We start from the raw sequence: 23,617 nt of genomic DNA, 5'->3' as shown, positions 1-23,617 counted from the left end.
AAAAATTGAAACATATAGAAATGAAAATGCAAAACAGGAAAAAAAGGAAATCAAATTATCTAAAAGATCGTCTTATCAAAATTAGTACTACTAAAATTTAATGTCATTTATGTTATGTACGAATGGATTGGAAAATGGGAGAAAAACAATATAAAATAAACAAATAAATAAAAAATATAAATAAATAAAAAAAATACAGAAAAAAAAGTAACAAAAACCGCAAAGAACGCAAAAAGAAATTGGACAAAAAGAAAAAACACTCAATTGAAAAGAAAAAATTAAAACAAATAGAGATGAAAAGGCAAAAAAGAAATCAAAGTCAAAAATGAAAATGCAAAAAGAAGAGAAATTCAAAAATAGAAGAATTTCAATGTTAGAGCTATTGAACAATGTTACTTTCAAATGGATTTTTATTGACACAATCTGGCTAATTGGTTCTCCAAAAGGGAAAAAATCCAAACCACACATACACACACACACAAATACAAAAAATGATTTCATCGACAGAAGGAATAATATCAATAAAGAACAGTAAGTAATATCGATAACTCTTATGAAGAAAAGAAAAACATATACCACAAGCCTATCACTAGCAGAGATAATGATTTGAGCTGATCCTCAATCTCGATTGGACGTTTCTGAATGCGTTTCGCAATGCAGATGATGCCTGTCTTCACTTTTATGCAAAATTATAGAGTGTATTTGAGCGCTGCGTGCCAGAATTCTCGATAAAATCTAAAAATAATTTTCCAGCCTACTTTGATGGTGCATCGATAAAGAAAATTCGAAGTGGAGCAAAATACAACATAAACGGCAACATTCACACTTTTCATGAATTCAAACGTCTTCAGGCAGAATAGCTTATAAAAAATTCATTCAGAAAACTGAGAGCGAGGTTATCCATAACCCCAATAAGTTTTGGTTATTCATTAACAGGTCAAAACATACGAATGGAATCGGAATGTTACATGAAGGCAAGCTACTCGATAATCCCTCAGATATTCTTGATGGTTTTGCAGATTTGTTCAGTGGTTCTTATATAGTGTCAACATCAAATGACCATGCGAACAACAGTAGTGATATTCTCAGCTTGGTAATCAAAAACTTTATTATTGAAGATGTTTATCATACCCTAAAAAAATTAAAACCTACATTTACTGCAAGACCTGATCATATTCCAGCATTCATCATTAAAAATTGTGCCTCACTTCTGGTTGAATCACTAACAACTCTAATTAATAAAAAATTACAGACCAATTCCTATCATATGCAACTTTCGTGAAGTGTTTGTGATGCTTGAGAAGATAATCTACTGTCATGTTAGCAACATTATTAGCCCCAATCAACACGGTTTCATGAAAGGACGTTCAACCACCACCAATCTTGTAACAATCACTAAATGTATTGCAGAGGGTATTGTCAGCATCAGACTGATGTCATCTCCACTGATTTTCCTGAAGCGTTCGACATAGGTGACCAAGCTTTCTACTTTTGGGATATCCAATGAATTAATCACCCTCTCCAAATCGTATTTTTACAACCGTGAGCAGTCCGTCCAACTCAAAGGCCTCAAGTCTATCGAATATATAGCCACATCTGTTGTACCACAAGGATCAAATCTAGGACCCCTACTGTTCGATATGTTCATTAATGATATCGGAGGTGAGATACGCAGATGACTTGAAACTCTATCACTATTCAACATGTTCTATGGTTTGCGAACGTCTCGCCCTGAATTTGAATCGCGTTGCTACATGGTGTCGGAAGAATAATCTATCTGTCAACATATCCAACTGTAATGTAATGTCTTACTCACACTTCTTAGTTAGAAATACAAAAGACTTCGAAAAAGCTTCAACATTGCAATCACAGAAACAATTCTTTCACTTGGAACTCAATGAAACAGGCACTGTTGAACAACGTTGTTATTTCAAACTACGATTCTGAAATAACAATTTTGTTCACTTGTAACATGAAACTGCTTATCTATGATGAATATTATCCGCTGAAAAAATACCACAAACGTCAACATTACTGTACTATCTCGATGTAAGTGAAATGAAAATTATAGTCTACTCGTATAACCCCAAAAATATCCCCCGACGTCCGAAAGTTAATGCGGTTCACCGATCAGTCGGACTTGGTTAAAAGGGCTCGCGTCCTGAAGGACTCGCATCCTGACGAGACGTCATTTATTATTTAGAGCGATAACGAGCTGGGACACCCTCGCCATGATAGCCCCTCTCGAAATCTCTGGGGGTACTTAGAGCGACACTTATTCACTTGAATAAAACATCAGATATAGACTTTTAATTGAAATGCAACCTCTGTACTTTTCAATCCTCTCTGGCGGAGTGTTTCGTTTAAAAGAACAGGGTTGTAGCGGAGGAAAATTTTATCCCTGTAATTTTATGTTTTTGACCAAGGAAAAATGGTAATTTGTCACTGAAAATGCATCCACTATTTTCAAAATATTCTCATTTATACAAAGAAATATTTCAAAGAGACTCCATAGAATAGTTTCTGGAAAACTTGTTAGCTGCTTTTTCCCCGGACTATTACCGTATTTCTATTAAACAAAGAGAAAGAAGTGTCGCTGCACAATTCGAAATTTTCTGTTACCACAATCACATAAAAAGAGTTCAGTGAACAAATATCGAGATTGATTCCATTCCAATCTGGTCGACGTAATGCATCGGAAATATGTCAATGAAATGAAATATTATGATCTCCTTGACACTTATGACGCTGCCGTTCTTAGCGATAATTTATACACAAGTCGATGTGTGTGGTAAATTCTGAGAAATTTCTGTAATTAATTGTGGAATTAGTAATTCGCTATCTTATCGTCTTGTGGCATTATTTCAATTACCATATATAAACAAAATATTTTTATTGGCAGAGAGAACATGCAGTGATCAATTATTATTAATAAGCTCTGGAAGTTGCGAGGTTTCGCTTGAAAAGCCGGCTGTGCCCTCTAGAGTTTTTTCTTGGAAACATATACACGGTGTGTATGTTAGAAAATTATTCAGTATTGGTCACAGATGGTGTTGTATAATAACAGTTATCTGCAAACTGAAATTTTGAATAAAAATTCCACAACTTTCTCTCTTTCAAAATCTGTTGACAGTTAGGTTAGGTTACTTCTAAAGTGAGTGGGTGTATTCGACTCTCCACCGCAACCCGTGAGGGTTTATTGTGCCTCACACCCAAATAAACCCAGTTTCTTAAGGAAGCCTATGATAAGTGGTCCTTCAGGTCAGATGAGAAGAATGCGGCTCTGTCGAATTCTAAACACGAAGTATGTGCACTGCTGGTTCATCATTTCCCCAACAGAGGCGACACACACTGTCTTCCGACCGTCCGAGTCTCTGCATATGACGATTCAAATGACAGTGACCTGTAAGAAGGCCTGTTGGACATCGTAGTTCATCCCTACTGTAGTCCAACAAGTAGTTGGTATCAAGCTTCAAAGGGTGAATAAAGGGTCTTGAAGTGAGCCAATCCTGGAAGTCTATAAATCTTCTTGCCATACAGGTGTTCAATCTTTTTTTGGCAGAGCCTGAAGTGATGCCAATATCAGGTTCTGGTCCGATGTAGTTGCTTGTAGCACCCTTCTTTGCAAGGAAGTCAACAGCCTCACTGCCTTCCAGGTCAGTGTGTCCAGAAAAACATACCAGAGACAGTTTGTTGAGTTTCCTTATTAAGAAGAATCGTTTTTGGCAATTTGCTGCCTATTTTGACGTTGCTCTGTAGGAGTCAAGAGCTTCCAGTCAATAAGTCAGAGATGTTTTTGATGCTAGAAGTAATGAAATTATTATTTTTCTCCTCTGAGAAATCTATACGCACTACCTTCATATACAGTTATAGTCCTGACATTTTAAGAATGAATTTTCTACCGGAAACGCTCATGAACTTTTTTATATTTTCTCACGGAAAATGGAAATTGCACCGTATCTCCTGAGATCAGTTTTGTTTTTCAATGCCCAGTTCTTTTTACCTCTGATCATCTGTGAATCAATTAATTCCTTCAAATTATAACCTGAATGTAATCAAGTTTATTACATAAACATCCAAACGATGACATTGAAATTCTAAACAAGTCCCAGTTGATTCAATTCATCCAATTGTTCGTGACTCATCAAAACGCTTATTCGATATCGTACACCGAGATTTCATTAGGTGGCATTGAGTTTGTATTCTTGACACCCAGTCTAGCCCCAACAATTTTATTGAGGAAGCAGCAAAAGGCGTTCGACTGTCATTCACATTTCCTGTCTGACAAACCCGTACATAAAATCAGCGGCAAGCAGTTGCGGAATCCATTAAACTATTAAGGCGATTGAGTTTATCTTCGATTTATGTCCACACCAGCGGTAATCCTCCTCTTGCACAACCTCTAGTCGGAATCAATCACGTATGCAATAACACTAAATTTGCATGCCGGTCGTGGTCATGCCTCAGCGCTAATAGACGTTCTACATGCGTTCGCCATCGTCTTCAGGCCATTATTAATGTACTGCGTTACTAGTTCGAGATGGACTTGTACTGGGTGACCACAATTTTGCCAGGTCTGACAACTCGTCTGGTTTGTCAACTCCCTTAAAATTTGTTATTGTATCTTTTTCTTCACCCATTTCAACAACAATGCTAATAGACTTTCTATAGGTCTCCCAACAAGGACTTACGAACTTTGACAATAGACAACGGTCATCTTATTGAAGCTACATCTGTCCAATTAGTACGTGAGACAACGACAGGTTCACTAAAAGGGCTCTGAAGCAAGTGGCCTCATCTTCAACAATGAGGCAAGTGTCTATAGTGTTGGTATTTCATACCTACTAAGTATTATTCTTCCCGGCAGAACAGCCAGTTTTGGGTTCACTAGTAGTTGTCTGTTGTTGGGGCTGTTGTTTAATCTCCATCTACGGATGATATTCTCAATGACGATGCGGCAATGAGAAGTTCACCAAGTTCGCCAGTTCACAATTTCTGAATGAAATAACTTGTAGAACTCTTGAATATTAGCCGGTTGGTACATCCTGGTGGCTACGATATGTTGATGATACTTCAGAGTTTGGAGTCGAGAGCACAAATCTTCGAATTCCTCGATCTTGAAAATCCAGATCACCTCAGTGAAAAAGGCGGTTTAAAACCATATTTTCTGGATCTCTTGGTGAAAAGATGGGCATTGGGCATATAAATCATATAACAGAGGAGGTATTCTGACTCTAGACGAAGAGGAGAACCTAGAAGATGAAGAATACGTAAAGCAATATATTCAAGAAACATTTTGTTGAGAGATTTTCATTGAACAGTTTTATAAAAACTCAATACGTGTTTCACTCTGAAATAGCTTCTTCAGGGGTATCTACAGTGTAGACACGCCTGTTGATATCTTCTACCATTAGAAAGAAACAAAATAATTGTGAATTGATGAGATAGAACAATGACGATTCGTACCTAAATAAAGAAGACACGGTGAACCGAAAATAATCATATAGACAGTTTCTAGAAATTCTAAGAGGAAACCACATTTCATTTGTTTATGTTCCTTTAAGTATAAGTACGTAGGATACTTAATTTTTTTACAAAAATCAATTTGTCCTCAAGTGTTACATTTCTATTGAAATTTCATTTGGGAAATAAATATTATTATTTTGAATAAAAGAGAAATGAAACTTTCTATGTTTTTACAACTTGTGTGAAAGTGGTGAAACACATAGACAGTTCCATTTCTTTTTCTTTATTCTTAAGAGGATCAGGTGTTTTAGAGCAGGGGTCTCCAAACTACGGCCCGCGGGCCAAATCCGGCCGCCAGTGTCATCAATCCGGCCCGCGAGAGCCAATGATTTACTGTCATTAATCTGGCCCACAACAGCCAATGATTACCTAATGGTTGTTAATATTGCTGTGATAAGTTGAAGAAGAAAACACAGAATGATAATTATTCGGTTTTATTTACTTGCAAGGTAAACTTAACGACAGAAATTATGACAAAGAAAACTTAACTTAAGTATCTAAGTTTAAGCATATTATTAACTAACAAATAATTGAAATGAATCACAGTAAATCAAAAACACTAATGAGATTTATGTAATTGTGATTTTCCACCGACAATACTTTGTAGTTGTGGATCAATTTTACTTGTACCAATTATCAAAAGAGATTTAAGATGCTCATCGGTTAATTGAGATCTGTAAACATTCTTTGTGGACAGAAAACAACCCACGAGCAAATTTATCAATTACGCCTAATGCCACCTAGCGGGTAGCTGAAAAAGATAGTACATATTACCACTACTCGCCACTAGATGTCATTAAGTGTCACAATACACAATAATAATTGAAATGCAAAAAAGCGTAAGTTTGCTTAGGTCACGTACTTTGCGACTATCCTAGTCTAGAAATATAGTTAAGGGCAGAAATTGGCCCTTGGAACAAACTGAAAAAATCATTATGGCCCGAAGGCTTCAAAGTTTGGAGACCCCTGTTCCAGAGGATCAGGTGTTCTAGGTGATTTTCCCATCTTCAGTAGTTGCTTGCATGTCGTAGACTTTCAATTTCAACCATCCCCATAAAAAGTCCAGTGGATGTGAATCGGGAGATCCGGTTGAACATTTCTGTAGTCATACATCATTTTGTGAATATACTGTGCTCTTCTTTTAACTGTATTTTTCGTTGCTACTTTACTCGATAGTATGGGACAAAGCGACCACACTGCAAGTCGAAAATGTCAAAGATATTACTCAAAATTCAGTTGATGACTGTTGATTATACACATTGAATATTTGTTGTGATTAAATTTCATCATATCCAGTTCACTGATGACGGTTTTTTCAAAATTACATTCTCCCTATAGTCTTCTGGAACATATTGTAATGATTGATGACTCGTTTCGGCGTGTTGAAATATCGACTTCATCATCGACGGTTTTGGCTGTTCCATGTCACTGATACGACTTTATTAGTTTGTTTTCATTTTCTCGCTAATTGAAATTTCCATTTTCCCTTATCGCTCCGGGTCAAGTAGAAGCCATCGCTATTTATCAGCCTCAAAAGCATAGCGCTGTGTTAAATTTGTTCAACTGTTTCAAATAACGTGTCCCACTTCCATTAAATGAGGCCTTATAAAAACAAAAGTGCGTGCTGTGGGGCATTTCCAGGAACATTGAAGGCGAGGAGTAGGTATATTCGTTTATGGAAATATCTACGTTGTGTAGTATTATTGCTATTCCGTTTTTCGTGCGATTTCGGTTGATTTATTCCCCGACACGTGGAAAACCCGACAAAAGGGTGGGAAAAGTGGTAGCCGGCTTCCTATCGCATGAATATCAAGCCGTGTTTTGTTTTGCTTTCGCGCCATTAATGTCAGCAGTAGTATTTCCTTCGGCCACCCAAACTTGACCTTCATTTGATTGGAAATGGAAAAAATTATTATGATGGAAAATATGTCGTTTGCCAAGTACCTGCTTTCTCAAACTTTCTCTGTTATTATTATAGTTTTTTGTAACTGATAACGTCAACATGTCAGATATCAAGTTTTGAGGAAATTTTTACCCGAGCGGGGAAGGGCCACATATTTTTATTGTTCGTTTTTTGGAAATTACGACTTTCAAAATCTAAATTATGACTTATAGTTCAAAATTTCGACTTTTATCCTACCAGAACGATGTAAAACTCAATATTTCAACTTCATTCTCGAATTTTCTACCTCAAACCTGAGATTTCGATTCCACTTCCGAAATTTTGACTTCAATTTTCATATGACGACATCTGAAAATTTCGAGTTTAACCCAAAATTACGATTTTAAACCCGAAATTTTGACTTGACACCCGAATTTTCGACTTCAGTCTCGGAATTCCCACTTTGATCTCGACATTTTGAAATCAATCTGGAAATCACGACTTCAAACTCGAAAATTCGACTATATACTCGAAGTTGTGTCTTTAAACTCGAAAATTTGACTCTTATCTCAAAATTCCAACTTCAGACTCGTATTTTCGACTTTGATCTCAGATTTTTGACATTCAATTTGAAATTTTGTTTCTTATTCAGAAATATCAACTTGAGACTCGAAATTTCGACTTTCGACTCGAGTTTTCGACTTCAGACTCAATTTTTCGACTTAAGACTCGATTTTTCTACTTTAGACTACAAATTTCAAATTCAATCTCGAATTTCTACTTTGATTCTAAAATTTTGATTTCAATCTTGGCATTACGACTTCAAAATATGAATTGCAACTCCAGTGTCGACTTTGATCGAGACTAACCTAGTAATTTCGAATTTATTCCCGAATTTTTGACTGTAGACCCGAGTGTTTGACTTTAGTTCGAGTTCAATTATTACGAAATTTCAACTTTAATTCCGAAATTTTGATTGCAATCTTGAAATTACGACTTCCAATTAAAAATGTTTACTAAAGACTCAGAATTACGCCTTCGATCTCGACATTTTGATTTCAATCTGGAAATCACGACTTCGACCTCGAAAGTTCAACTATATACGCGAATTTGCATCTTTGAACTCAAAAAAATTTTTTTTCACCTCGAAAAGTTGTAATTTCGAGGTAAGACTCAAATTTTTGACTTAGGACTCAAAGTTTCGACATTCAATTTGAAATGTTGTTTCTAATTTCGAAATATCAACTTGAGATTCGAAATTTCTACTTTTGACTCGAGTTTGCGACTTTAGACTCGAGTTTCCTACTTTAGACACAAAAAATCTCGAAATTTCTACTTTGATTCCAAAATTTTGATTTCAATATTGGAATAATGACTTCAAACTATGAATTGCAACTCCAGTGTCGACTTTAATCGAGAATAAGCTAGTAATTTCGAATTTATTCCCGAGTGTTTGAGTTTAGCCCCGAGTGTTTGACTTTAGACTAAAAATTTCGATTTCAATTCCGAAATTTCAACTTTTATTCCGAAAGTTTTTGATTTCAATCTTAGAATCACGACTTTCAACTCGAAATTTTGACTGAAGACTCGAAATTACGCCTTTGAATTCGAAATTTTCACATTAATTTCGAATATCCAACTTTAGACACGAATTTTCAACTATAAACTTAAATTTTCGACTTGAAACTTAAAATTTCGAATTTCACTTCAGACTCGAATTTTCAACATTAGACTCGAATTTTGAACTTTGAAGCCAAAATTTTGATTTCAGTGTCTAAATTACAACCTGAAACCGAAATTTTAAGGTCTTGTGGAATACTTTTTGATAGTTTTTGGATTACATTTTATGTAAATGACTCTATTTTGAAGTGTTAATAGTACAAAACTGTGTTTTGGACAATTTCCAACGCCAAATCATCCATTATTTGGTTGATAACTTGCGACTTTGGTATTTTGTCCAGATCGATGTAGCAACAACTGCTGAAATTGTTAAAAACAAAATGTTATCGTCACCCACCACATTCAGTTACAAGTTTTTCATAAATGAAGTAATTCAAATGAAAAATGGACACATTATATTTTAGCACTGGAACAAAAATTCCATCGAATTTGTTCATACCAGCACCTACGCTCTGTTCAAAAGTAGTTCTTTGACACAACTTTGTATTCAACCAACGAGCATCATGCACTTGTAAGGCTAAAGCCTCGCTTTCCAATCGTCACCGCTGGCCACAATAACTTGTAAATGTTGGTCCTTCCGTCCACGTGCGGGAGCATCGGCACGGCCCCTCCCCGCTGACCCCCAGGCCGTCGTACTCTGGACATACGCGCGAGACATTTTGATTAATCAGCTGGACCGTTGACCATCAGGAAATGACAAAAGCCACTTCCGAAATGACAGATTGCATAATAATCACTTCTAGTTCAATAGACAGTATATCGAGTCGGATCGTGTAGGTAGTGTACGTTCGGATATTAACAATTGCCTACAAGACTATATAAGTCGAAGGAACAACGTGTGGTGCATACAATAATAATTATGAGTTGGGTAACTACTGCTTGGTGATACGCAAACATTTGTTCGTTCAAGTGTGGCACCGTATATCAACCTCTTTGTCAATCAACTAATTATAACTGATAACGAATCGGTGATCTCTATACTCACTTATAGTCATATTCCATAGTTCCCTGATACCAAAGCCTGTTATTGCACCGCCTTAGGTTTTGGCAAACAAACACTCAATCGACCCGTTCCAAGGAATCTGTACGACTTTGGACGATTGCAACCAAAAACAACTGTGAGACCAGTAAAGGTACTATACAGATCCCAGCTCAAAATCTCATGCTTTTCAATATGGTGCTTCATTTCAGTCATCAACGATCCGTTCAAGGACATTCGAATGATTGGCGAGGAAGGTCGTCAGCCAATCAGGATGGAGGGTATAAATATTGGTAAGGTGGTTGAAGGTGACGTCTTCGGGCTTCTATCGGGCCTCTCGGCTCGATAGAACAAGTATTTATTTGGAAAGATGGCAACCTCACCAGATAAATACCTGTTCAAAGCTGTTCTTGACTTGTTGGAGACCTGTTCTAGAGACCTGACCATCTAATACAACCACATAACCGATATTCGTTCCTTCTATCCTGTTTGGCTCAGGACCTTCCTCGCCAACCAGTTCAAATGACTTTGAACTGGTCAGAAATGACTGAAATGAAGGAAAAACATGGAATTTTGAGCTAGACTGTATAGCACCTTTACACCACAGCATAAAGCTGCTTTTATCGACCATCAATCAACCAAAGAACCACACCAATATCCACCAATCTAGAAGCTTGTCAGTCGGCCATTGTGAATTTCGTAGAGAATATTCCAAGGGTGTGATTCCAGAGATGCATATTCTGACCAGGGTAGTATCCAGTGAGGGATTCTGATATTAAAATAGATGATAGCTGTTATATTCAAGCGATTGTTCTGTTGTTTTTCAGACTGAGTAATTGCAACTTGTTCAGAATACTTATCAGTTCTTTCATTGTCTGTAATTCCTGGTTTTTCTGGCGGCACGCAATGAAGTATCGATTTTCGTTCAACGTAGACAACGTATAACCTCAGGGCTAATACTAGAGTGTCACCAAGATTTAGCCAAAGCCTCGGTAGATAATAACATCATCCTGAGGTGGGATGAAGGGCACGACAGGAGTAAAGGTAATAACATTGCCGACACTTTAGTCAAGGAAGCGGCTGGACTAAGAATTTTAGGACCCAATGGCACCTACGGCCTGAAGACTTCGACAATTGCGGAGCTAGCCAAAAGTCACACCAATGCTCAATCCCTAAAGAGATGGAACGGAATCAAAGTATGCAATCTTATCAGGATCACTTTGGGTGAAGAAATATCTGGCGATGACCAGGAAAAATCTACGCTCAACAATAAGGTGGGCCCAGCCATTGTCAACTAAGGAATCACCTCCATAATATGGGGCTAGTGAAGACACTTCTATACAGGATGTGTGAACAGGTAGATGAGACTATCAGGCATGCCCTATAAGATAGTGTGTGTTCGGCAAGTATTGGCCTACATCTGCCGATATAAAGGAGATGTATCCAAGTGACCTGTCCACTTTTCTGGAAAGGACAGGATGGACGATGACCTAGGAGGACAACTCCTCAGGACGATGTACAATGTGAGCTGTGGGCTTACACTCACCCTCCCTACTCTACAGATACAAAATTCCCAGACCAGTCTTAATGTCACTTCTGGGCTCGTCAGTGCTCTTCATCTTCTTCGTTTTCAACTTCATTTCCATCTATAGTGAAGCTAGCAGATGTCATATCTATGAAGGCTTGTGTTAATTTCTCTTACTTCTTCTTTTAAAAGCTTCAGTTTGCTTCTATCGGATGAAATTCAAATACGTATACCAATTAACAGTATATTATTCAGTTGTGAGTGTTGAGGAATGCATGTGACACGAAAATTTCAAATTTTTGAAATCGAGTGGCCTACGTTTCTAACCCCTTGATGGCATTACCACTTGTTTCCATAGCAATTGCTAATCGTAATGCGCCATACGGATCACTTCCGCGCCGAAGACTGCCAATAGGAAGCGTTGGGCTTCGAGCGCGAGCGCTGTTTCCCTTTTTCCTTTTATTTCCGCCGTCGCCGATTTGATTAGTACGGTTTTCTAGGATGGAGTACAAGAAAAACTGTAGTGGGAATATAATTCCCAAATACTCAGTTGAAACGAATCGAAATTGATAATCAAAACTAAAACACTAGGAAAAACATCGCTGTAGGGCTAAATTTGTTGCTTTCGGCGAAATATCACCTAGTGGTGCTTCCCGATCAAATTATAGTATGTTCACAACTATCAATTATAATTTTATAATTGAAGGGTACCAATCATCTTAAAAATGCAACTTTTTTAGCCTCCGAATTGATTGACTAGTTGATCCAAAAACCAAGGCAATCGCAACCTTTCTCTATCACGCGTGTCGTATTAGTGAGTGGAGCAGCTTGAGTTATTAGGATAATTTTAGTAAAGAACGTTTTCGGCCGTCTATTTCTACATCTGGATACAAAAATATGGGAATCTTCCAAAGAGTATTTTTCATGATGTTATCCGTGTTTGCTACTGAAGAGCCGATAAGTAGGTGTCTTTCGCCGAAAAATCAGATGTCTAGCAGTGGGGATGACAGAGTTCCATGTAAGTGAAATTTTACTGCTTTCATTGACTAAATTGTGTAGGAATCCCGTAAGTGATATCTGATTTGATTCCATTACGAATGTTTGGAATACTTCTTTGCATAATCTACAAATCAATTATGAGGCACTGTTTGGAACCTTTGGTGTAGTAATGAATATTACTGAAGTTTTTTCCCAACAACAAATCGTTATTTTTAACAAGATTAAACTTTGATCCTCCTCTTGAAGATAATCACTTGGTGATCGAAACACGTGTCGAGGTTTTGAAAATCTTCTTTGTCTTGAATTAATTTTACAATATTGTCTCTCTGTCCCCAAACATACGCTGAAGTTGCTGGATTCTATCCAGAAAAGAGTCATCCTTCCGACTGGAGACGCGAACTCACATGTAACCTTGATAGCCTGGAACATCGAAGAAAGGTTGGAGATTTTGTCTCTCTTCTATCGATACCTTAACGGTGTTCAAGTGACTTGGCATATTTGATTACACCAAGAGCGGTACGTATCAGAAGTACGCGACGGACTGTGACTGCTGATCGTTTTGGGGGTCAGAAAATAAGCATTTTTAACAAATAATGCACTGGCTATGTTGGTATCGAATTGATAACACAATCCAAACTGTGACCACTTCATAAAAGGCTTTTGATTCCGGTGTAAAAAATTCTGCTCGATTCCTGGAAAGTAAATTTCACTACGTTCACTTCCTCTAACAACTACGAAATTTCTAGGTTGAATATAGTCACTCACAAGATCTGTCAAAGAAGTACACGATTTTGATTCCGTGCCAATCGTCTCCACTGTTGCCACAGCTACCCCGTACGGGATAGTTCTACCCCTCTTGAACTCAATTTCACCCTCTCGCTACCCTCAAGTAAATCTACCCCGCTCAGATATAAAGCAAAAGAATGTGAAATAAAAATTTGGAAAATGAACAAATATTTAGGTTTGATTTTAAATCTACTGCGTTTTTGATGTTTATTTGATGTTTGTGACATGACATTCTACATTTTTAGTTCAAGTTGAGAACGTAAATGTGGAAATGTTTATGTTATGTGCAATCTCAGTCAGTGATGTTATATGTGTAGTCAAAGTAACCGATATTGTACACTATTAAGGGCGACGGCTCCCTCAAAGGTCATAAAAACCAACACATTTCTGTGTGGACTGTACACACGTTTCGTAATTGATAATTTTTACTAACCGTGTTTTGTGATTGACTGAAGAGTCATAAAATTAAATTTGAAGTGACGAATAGAGTGCGGCCTGTGGTTATCGCCGTCGTGTTCATTTCAGGAACTGATTGCGATTTGAGTGTTGAAATTTGATATTGGTGCAGTTATATTTACTTAAAATTTTTGTTATCTATTTAAAATGTGGCGACTTTGGACAAGTACTCATAGTAATAATGAGTGTGATAACAACGCAGACCTTTTCCTGGGTAGTGATTCCAATAGCGCTGGTGAACAATGCGTAAAAGAGATACCAGTGAATAAGATTCCGATGCATTTGAATATTGAAACACAGAGAGTATGTTTCAATGTATATAAGAATCCACATCTCAAGTTTGGTTTCGAGGGAAAAAACTATTACAAGCAACATAAGATTTGACCGAAACTCCTTCCTCAACTGTGCGTGAAATAGTCAAAAACAAACTTTTGGACGCAAGACGAGATGTGATACAGGATTACCACAACCTTCAGATCTTAATCCAATAAAATCATTGAGAAAACATTATACGACTGTCACAAAATCAATGAGATTCCTACATTGAAATCATGAGGAATGAATTGAATACTTTCGGCCATAACGTGAGCTGCTGTGACAAAACTCTTCAGAATTGGGTAAAGAAAGTAGGATTTAGATTTGAAATAACTAACAAACACACAGTTGCGAAAGGGTGGACTGATGGTTCGAGAATGTGTACGCCAAACAAGCCTACAAACAAAGGATCGCGACTAATCATTTGGCATTGCGGAGGAAGTGAAGGATATGGAAGAAAATTGAGGAATGCAATGTTGACTATCATAAGAACATGGAAGCTAATATTTTCGAGGAATGGTTTGAAAATACATCGATCCCAAATTTGGATGCAATGACATTTGACATGTTTTTGATTACGATTGTCGAATTTATCATAGAACAAAGAACGACAATCATAGGTATACGTCACTGTGATTGGTGTCATCATATGAATGCGGATCACCCCGGTTCTACCCCGGTCCGTGATATTGCTAACGAATACTGCGGAAAATGCGGGATTTTCAGAACCTGTAATCAATCTGTTGATAACGTTAAATCACATCACATTTGAAACCGCCAGCAATAACTGCTTAATCACATCAAATTAATTGGACAATTATATACTCAGATCAGCCCCAATTATCCATCGATTGGAACAGAAACAATATTTTAATTCGCCAATTAATCTGACGACGTGCATTGTGTTGAGGTTGAAAAACGCCTATCAACGGTGACACTCAAGGCAACATTAAGTATTTTAACGATGGTTTCGATAAATTCGATCTCCTCGCCGATAAGCCAGTTTGCTGTTAACGAGACTACGGCCAGGTGCAATTCCAGTACGTTTTTCCACACGAATGAACCTGACATGGGCAGCCATGATGGGCGTATGGGGAAAATAATATTGAGCGCGACCGTATGTGGGGCTTCCTACTGGTATTCCAAAAAGTTGAACGATTTCATGTCACGGTTAAGTGGTAGATTGACTAACATTAGTCTCGAAGTGTTTTTCATTTGGTACTTTCACAAATACGGAAGAACGACCGTAAGTTGTACTTTTTTCTAGCTCCAAGTTCTATGATATTAGAATTCAGAGACTCAGTATTCAAGTAACGCTCTATTGTGACCAAGTAACACGTGTTTCGCTATATAATAACTCCCTCAGTTGCGTATGCTTTCAATAAGTTACATCATTTGATCTTCTACCTTCTTAATGACTGAAAATTTTACAAGAATTCAAGTATAAATTAATAATAAATTCGAATTTCACCAATTCGTCAAATAGACATGTAATAAACTGGTTAACAATTTCCACAATGAAAATATGATTCAACAAGGGAGAAGAATTGAAATCTGATGATTTTCAAATCTTGAATCTGATAATTACCAAGCATTTCAAAGGTTCGAAATGTCGAAAATGGGGAATAGATCATTTGAAAAATCACTGAAATAAACTGCCATAATGGAGATGAGAGGAAATAGTGATGTACCAAATGCTTTGCGAATTTTTGAGCTCTGATCTGCAAAATACCTGAGCTCTCTGAAGGAACATACAATAACGCTGTGATACCAAGGGATTACCCTTCACAAAATTGATAAATTTGATCAGTAGTTTCGGTATTCCAAGGAAAGTAATGCAGAAAATATCTCACAGGCTGCAGTACTGAGACAATATAAGGCCTTGCGACTCACTGCAATCTACAATAAATAAGATAGTGATTCTCTTTCTAGAGGATCAATATTCCAGTTTAATCAAAATTGTATTACTAAGACGACATGCAGCCTTGCAGTGAGTCGCCAGGCTTCATATTCTCGCAGCGACTCGCATAAGGCCTTGCGGCTCACTGCGATCTACAATAAACAAGATAGTGATTCTTATTATAGAGGATCAATATTTTGGACTAGACAAAACTGTAGTACTAAAACGACATGAGGCTTTGCAGTGAACCAACAGTCTTTATATTGTCGCAGTGACTCGCGTAAGGCCTTGCGACTCACTGCGATCTTCAATAAACAAGATAGTGATTCTCCTTAAAGAGGATCAATATTTCATTTTAGACGACTGCAGTACTAAAAGGACATGAGGCCTTGCAGTGAGTCGCCAGACCTTATATCGTCGCAGTGAGTTGCGAGAGGCATTGCGATCTACCATGAACAACATAGTGATTCTTCTGATTGGCATAAGACCTTGCGACTCACTGCGATCTACAATAAACAAGATACTGATTCTTATTAAAGAAGATCAATATTTTAGTCTAGACAAAACTGCAGTACTAAAACGACATGAGGCCATGCAATGAGTCACCAGTCTTTATATTGTCGCAGTGACTCGCATAAGGCCTTGAGACTCACTGAGGTCTATAATAAACAAGATAGTGATTCTCCTAACAGGCATAAGGACTTGCGACGACATGAGGCCTTGAAGTGAGTCGTCAAGATTTATATTGTCTCAGTGACTCGCGTAAAGCCTTGCAACCCACCGCGATCTACGATAAACAAGATCTACAATAAACAAGTGATTCTCATTATAGAGGATCAATATTTCAGCCTAGACAAAACTGCCGTACCAAAACAACATAAGGCCTTGCGGTGAGTAACCATTCCTTCTGTTGTCGCAGGCCTTGCGATCTACCATAAACAACATAGTGATTCTTCTGATAGGCATAAGACTTTGCGACTCACCGCGATCTTCAATGGAAAAGCTAGTGATTCTCCTTATAGTAGAGCAATAGATGTTTTTTGAGACATAGCTTTGCAATGAGTCGCCAAGGCCTTACGCAAGTCACTGTCACAGTGACAAGATAGTTATTCTCCTTATAAAGGAGCACTATATATTTTTCGAGACAGAGTTGCCTTACCAAGACAACATAAGGCCTGGCAGTGAGTTGCCATACCTTTTATTGTCGCAGTGACTAGCGTAAGGCCTTACGACTCACTGTGATCCACCATAAACAACATAGTAATTCTCCGGATAAGCATAAGGCTTCGCGACTTACCGCAATCTACTATAAACAATAGACTGATTTTTCTTAGAGAGGAGCAATATACATTTCAGAGACAAATCTGCAGTACCAAGATGACACGAGGTCTTGTAGTAAGTCATCAGGCCTTACATTGTCGCAGTGAGCTGCGTAAGGCTTTGCGACTCACAGCGAACTATAATAAACAAGATAGTGATTCTTTTAATATATTTTTGAACAAAGCTGCAATGCTAGGATGGTATGAGGCCTCGTAGTGAGTCGTCAGGCCTTATATTGTGGCAGTGAGCTACGTAAGGCCTTGCGACTGACTACGATCTACAATAAACAAGATAGTGACTTTTCTAAAAGAAAATAGATTGATAGGAAATTGTTTTAGGCAACGTTGTTTAGACGAGAAACAAATATATAACGAAACTAATGAAACATTCAGGTACAGAGTCACTATCAAAATCATTTTCCTCTGTTGAAATTCGACAATAATTTTCTTTGACCGTGCTATCACAGAAGCGCCATTTGCCCTCGCAAAACAGCACGGTCGCAAGCTCATCAGATTGAAACGTTCCGCATGGATGCTCCGCTTCGCTGATAACTGACAGCTTTATTAATTTCCCATCTATAAACCTCCCCTTTTCGAGCCTTGTCTGTCTCTTGTTCCGCACAAAAAATTATCAAATGCGCCGTGTATCTTCTGTGATACGCCTTGACAGCACATTTTAATTTCGACTCCTCTCTCCCAAGGTGTATGTACAACGCATCTGGTTCTGGGAAGTTATTGACGTTGAGAGATGAATTTTTTATTGGATTTCATATCAGATTTCGATAGGAATAAGAGAGATATTTTTTATGTGGCTCAGTTTGGAAATATTTCTTTTTTGGTGTCATTGCTGATGACTCCTGAGCTCATTAGAATGTACTGAGTAGGCTACGTTGATAACTCTCCAACCCACCAAGGGAGCAATATGTTACTCGTCACCTATATTGCGTGTAAGGCCAGAGATGACTGTGACTAATCTATTTTTAGTTATTTTTGGCCTGCTGGTCTGCAGGTTTGTATGCCTGACGTTACATCTACTACTGCGGTAGCCTTTATAAAAAGTGACAAGGAAATGGTTGAAGTGCTTGAGTTGTTCTTAACGAGAAACCTGCGTTAGATCTGAATCCTTCTCCCTACTGTCAAAGAGAATGCAGGAACTTTCCAGAGATGTCAAGCTACCCAATTGATACCCTTACATAGACAAAAGGCACGTTACTTCGATTTATCAAAGGTTTGATTTCATTGACATACATCACCAGCAACTTAAATTTCCATCAAACATTGTGGCTTCTCTTCAACAGCCCTCTAAAGTTGAAACTCCAGCGAGCTAAGCCAACCGACGACCGTCACAACAACCAACCGAAAAATATATTGTTATTATCACACAAAAAATGGTTTCCCTAAATATTTCTCTTTGTTTCAGATATGGAATGGATCTCAATGGAGCTCGAAGGAAAAACGCTACTCGTGAAACGACCAGTACCTTGAAAGCTTGGCTTAATGAGCACAAGAAGAACCCCTATCCGACCAAAGGAGAAAAAATCATGTTGGCGATCATTACGAAGATGACTCTGACTCAAGTATCCACTTGGTTCGCTAATGCTAGGCGAAGACTCAAGAAGGAGAACAAAATGACGTGGGAACCAAGAAATCGAGTGGAAGATGACGACAATAACAATGATGATGATGACCAAGACCATAAGAGTACTGATGGAAAAGATATACTAGGTGAGTGAATCGACATGGGTTATATTGTTACTCTCAACGAAAACTTTGGTTATTCTGTACGGTAATGACAACTGATGCGATCAGAGATCATAGCAGAGGTAACTTTGACTAGTCATGGATGAAATCTAGCAAAATTTTGAATTTGAAAATTCTTGAAACCATCTGTATCTGTAGAGTAGGGAGGGTGTAAGGGAAGTAGCAAGTTGGTCACCTTTGGCAGAGCCCCGCATTACCAGAGGTAGGCTGATTACCATGTCGCCCAGTTCCCCAATGGGATCGTTCTTAACCGCATACCACCCTGCGGCCATTTAGCTGTCGGTACGATTCGTTACACCTTAGTTTGGGTAGGCTGGTCTACGGTGGCATGTTTTGTAAAGACTTTTGGCAAGTTTTAGTTCTCCTCACCCCGATCGTAAGACCACATTGGCTTCCCGGACAGGGCCTCCAGTCCTCTGGCCGTTTCCCTATCCGCCACCAGAGGACGCGCCCGATAGGTAACCCAACCCACGGGTTCTTGAAACCATTTACAGAGGTTTTTGTTGAAGGTGGTTTGATCTAAAGTAAACTTTTTCAACAAATAACCTCAGAGATGTTAGAAAATTGTTCAGTCGGTCAAAACGCTACAGTTGCGGCGCCAAAAATATGAGGAGGATAATTCATCAATGAATTTTTCGAAAATAGCTTTATGGAAATGAGAAATTCAATGTCGATTATGGAAAAAAAAATTTATGATTAGAGGAATTCACAACAAAATAATGCTGTTTGGTTGTTGTGGAACTGACCAACAAAATTATCTTGTAAGTCATATAATGAGAGTAATTATCGTATTTTTAAGTGATAACAAATGATCTTGCACAGTTTTTTCCTTGTGATATAAAACTCTCTTGGTGGTCTGATAACATATTATGTGAATGAAAAATGAAAAAACTGTCTTCAAAATCAAATCATGACAAACAGTTTCAAGGCTATGAATGTTTACTTCTTCGAATTCGAATATTTCTTCTCATGATGATCAATTATAGGATGAAACTCGTAAAAATTGAAAATTATATAAGCGTATTTTCAATCATTCAACTGATACGGAAATAAACACTGCGGAATGATATATGTATAAAAATGTTCTGCAGAATCTACAACTGTTTTGGTTAAGACCCAAACTATTTCTAGAATAGTCTGCGATGAAGATATCTGTCACCATCAGATTGTCAGTAACTGCAAGTTTGATACTGAATCAGTATTTTGCTGGAATAAAAAATTATCGAGGTTACGAATTCTTTGATATTTTGATACTGCAAATGGGCAAAGGGTGGCAAAGTTTCCAAAAATAATCAGTTTTTCAATAATAACTGAGATAATTTTGTAGACATCTTTGGCATATTTGGTACATATGTTCCATGCCTCAAGGCGCATTTTCTGATGTACACAAATTTGTATTTTTTCAAACAGTGGCATCCCTACGGGTTTCGCATTGAATATTTTTGGGGAAAAAGTACTACGCCAATGCTTTCTTTTCAAAATAAAATCATTTTTAAATTTGATCTCCTGGCATTTCTTAGTCCGACGCATGATTTTCACTCAAAAAATAAAAATCGACAAAAAGCAAATTAAGAAATTAGATCAATTCTAAAATCAATGAGAATCTGAAAATTGCTTCATAACGCATTACCAATTCCCTAATAATATTTGAAAACATAATCTGCAAAAAAATAGATTTTTCACAAAAACAAAAAATTATCTCAGTTATTATAAAAAAACTGATTATTTTTGAAAACTTTGCCACCCTGTATCTCAAAAGTTAAGGCGTTTAGGACATAAGTCCATAGGGCGTTTTTTCCTTGAAATAGGTCTAAGAATTACCGTCTTAAATATTAGCATGTGTTTAAGGAACACCCTGTATAATACGAACAACAAAAAAATTACCCATCCACTTTATACTGGATTGAAATGTATGTGAACTCTCAAAAATTCTTCCTCAAAAATAATCTCTCCTTCCATGAATCAGAGCAAAATCTCGTATCCTCTTCCTTCGTTTTCACTCAAAATTTGATGACTTCAATAATTTTCGTTCAACTACTCGTAATTTCTTCTCAGTGGGTGGAATGAAGCTCACCAATCACTTTGTTGCAGATTCCAAAGATTCTGGCACCGCCTCCAGTGAAGACGGCGACCGACCGCCCCACTCCCGCTTGGCCGCAGACACCGCCAGCGAATGGAGCGAATCTCGTCATGACAGCGGACCAGACAGTCCCGAGATCTATGACAGACCACCACACCCTGCCTTTCTTCCTCCGAGGTCATCTGGATCACCCCCTCACCTCTCCGCTTCGGTCACCACCAAGCCTAGGATCTGGTCGCTGGCAGATATGGCCAGCAAGGAAAGCGATGGTCCTCCACACACTACTGCCTCCTCCCTGTACTCCACAGCAGCAGGTAGACTGGTGCCCCCTCTAGGGGCTCGACTGCCTCCTCCTGGGCTGCATACAGCGCCTTACGCTAGGCCCCACGACTTCTACAGGAGCCTATACAGTCCAGCCGCGGCTGCGCAGCATCTCGTAGCCGCCAGTGGGGGTTCCCCTGACTCGTTGCTGGAGTCCTACCAAAGAACCATAGGCGCTAACCTCATAGCGGCTCAGAACGCTAGCATTGCGCATTCGTCACCAAGTACTATCAATTCAGTGTTTACCAAAGCGAGCTTGGCTGCTGCGACGAGCTCCAGCAGCGCGATGGGGCTTCCGCTGGGGCTGACGACCTCTTCGAGGATGTCGCCCAGCTCCACTTCTTCCTTGTCGTCTGGGTCGGAGACCCCTATCAAGCCTGTGGCCCTGAACAAGGCTTGACCGTCTCTGGCGATGGCCTCTTTGTGGCCCTGATCTACCTCTACTGATGTGCAAAAGCAATGTGGACAATAGTAGTATGTTGTACAGTAAATGTGATATATGACCTTTCGTTCCTTAGTTTTCGACGCCAGGACGTTTCTGCATTGTAAATATCTCCAGACTGTAACCGTGCAGCAGTATAAAATTTGTATCTATGTATGTACTTAGTGTAGAGCTGTAAGTAACATATTTGTTATCATACTGTGTAATAAAATGTAATAAGATTAATGATATACACGGAAGATTTACATATTCGAGGATTTAGCGTTCATTGTACTGGAGTTGCAACAGATACAGACAGTCACGTTTGTTTTCGTCAGACATATCTATTTAAATATTTCCACCCTACTGAGTCGTCTGTTGACTCTGCAATAAAGTGAATCGTTCATTATTTATCAGCTTGTTTCATTTCTGAAATTCTAAAGTGACAACTCACATGAAAAATTCACATTTCATTGAGCAAAGTGTGTTTATGCTGAAAAGAAACAGTATGGCAATTCGAAGAATTTTGATTGGTAGTGACAAAAAGTTGAGTTGCTGGAGTGGAAATGCGTTGAAGACTTGAGAGAAGTTTTTATTGGTGATTTCAATCTTCTCCAGTGGCAATGAAGGGAGATCTTCCAGAAGAAGAAATTTCATGGAGTAGATGAGAACTAAGGTAAGTTGATCATTACAGTTTCATTATGTCATTTGGATATTCATTCCGATATAAAATAGTTTCTGAGAGAACTGCCAACTGCTTCGTAGAAAAAAACATTTATACCAACTTGAAAAATATGAAATGAGGTAATGAACTATGATTTTCTGACAATATGGCAAACAAAATGTTCATTTACTCTTCAACATAGTATATTAAAGAAGAAAGTTATACAAATAATGAAATTATGAAACAAACTGGCACTCCGGGGCGACTTCATTGATTCCAGTGGCGCATTGGCTGTTTCAGCTGCAGGAAAACCAGGAAAAACCTGAAGCACCACATCATCTGAAGATCTAGATCTGCCGATGTCCTCCCTTTTAAAAACTCCAATGAATTCAAGACATCGCCAGAACACTTGGTGATACGACTATCGCCAAACTTACACCAGTCCACCAGACTTTGAGAAATTCAACAATATTGTTGGTATTGGTATTTTGGAAAATTTCACTTAGTTTGGAGGGAATTTCATTGTTCAGTCTCTTAACTGTGAAGAGCGGGCACTCTACCAGAACATGCTTAACAGTCACAAGCACACGCGAAACATTTTGGTGGCGGTTTTTTCCTCAATAGATGTTCATGCGTAAGGCGAGTGTGGCCCAGTCAATCTGGTAATTATGACTTGATGGAAGTGGTTTGTTGCTTTGTTGTTCCAAGGCCTTGATTTCCTTAAGTTTGGAAGGTTTTTGAGACCATTGGTGATTCCACATTTCTACAATTTTGGATGGAAATAGGATTTGGGATCTATCGGAAATGCTTCCATACTGATATTACATGCTGGATGTTCTACAGCTTCTCTGGCAAGTTTATCGGCTATATCGTTTCCAGAAATCCCAGTATGTGAAGGAACCCATAGAAGGGTTACTGTCCTCTTATCTAGTTGTTTCATCTCCTCTTTAATCACATTTACCAGTACGTGATGGGTATATATTTTCAAAAAAAAATAAGGGAG

General features: G+C 38.2%; 1 protein-coding gene across 1 annotated transcript in view; it reads left to right on the top strand.

Moving 5' to 3' along the window:
* Nucleotides 1-22,363, top strand: part of mirr (iroquois-class homeodomain protein mirror) — a 58,384-nt gene extending 36,021 nt beyond the window's left edge. The window contains exons 4-5 of the mRNA XM_023163067.2: nt 18,788-19,092; nt 21,220-22,363. Coding sequence (XP_023018835.2) covers nt 18,788-19,092; nt 21,220-21,929 — 1,015 coding nt within the window. The 3' untranslated portion in view covers nt 21,930-22,363. The remainder of the gene's footprint in view (nt 1-18,787; nt 19,093-21,219) is intronic.
* Nucleotides 22,364-23,617: the final 1,254 nt, after the last annotated feature.

The sequence above is a fragment of the Leptinotarsa decemlineata genome, unplaced genomic scaffold (assembly GCF_025532065.1).
Source record: "Leptinotarsa decemlineata unplaced genomic scaffold, Ldec_3_MD MMD2_tig00001719_RagTag_RagTag, whole genome shotgun sequence".
In the NCBI taxonomy this organism is placed as follows: Eukaryota; Metazoa; Arthropoda; class Insecta; order Coleoptera; family Chrysomelidae; genus Leptinotarsa; species Leptinotarsa decemlineata.
The sequence above is the reverse complement of the archived record's forward strand: the minus strand, read 5'-3'. Positions and strand labels throughout refer to the sequence as shown.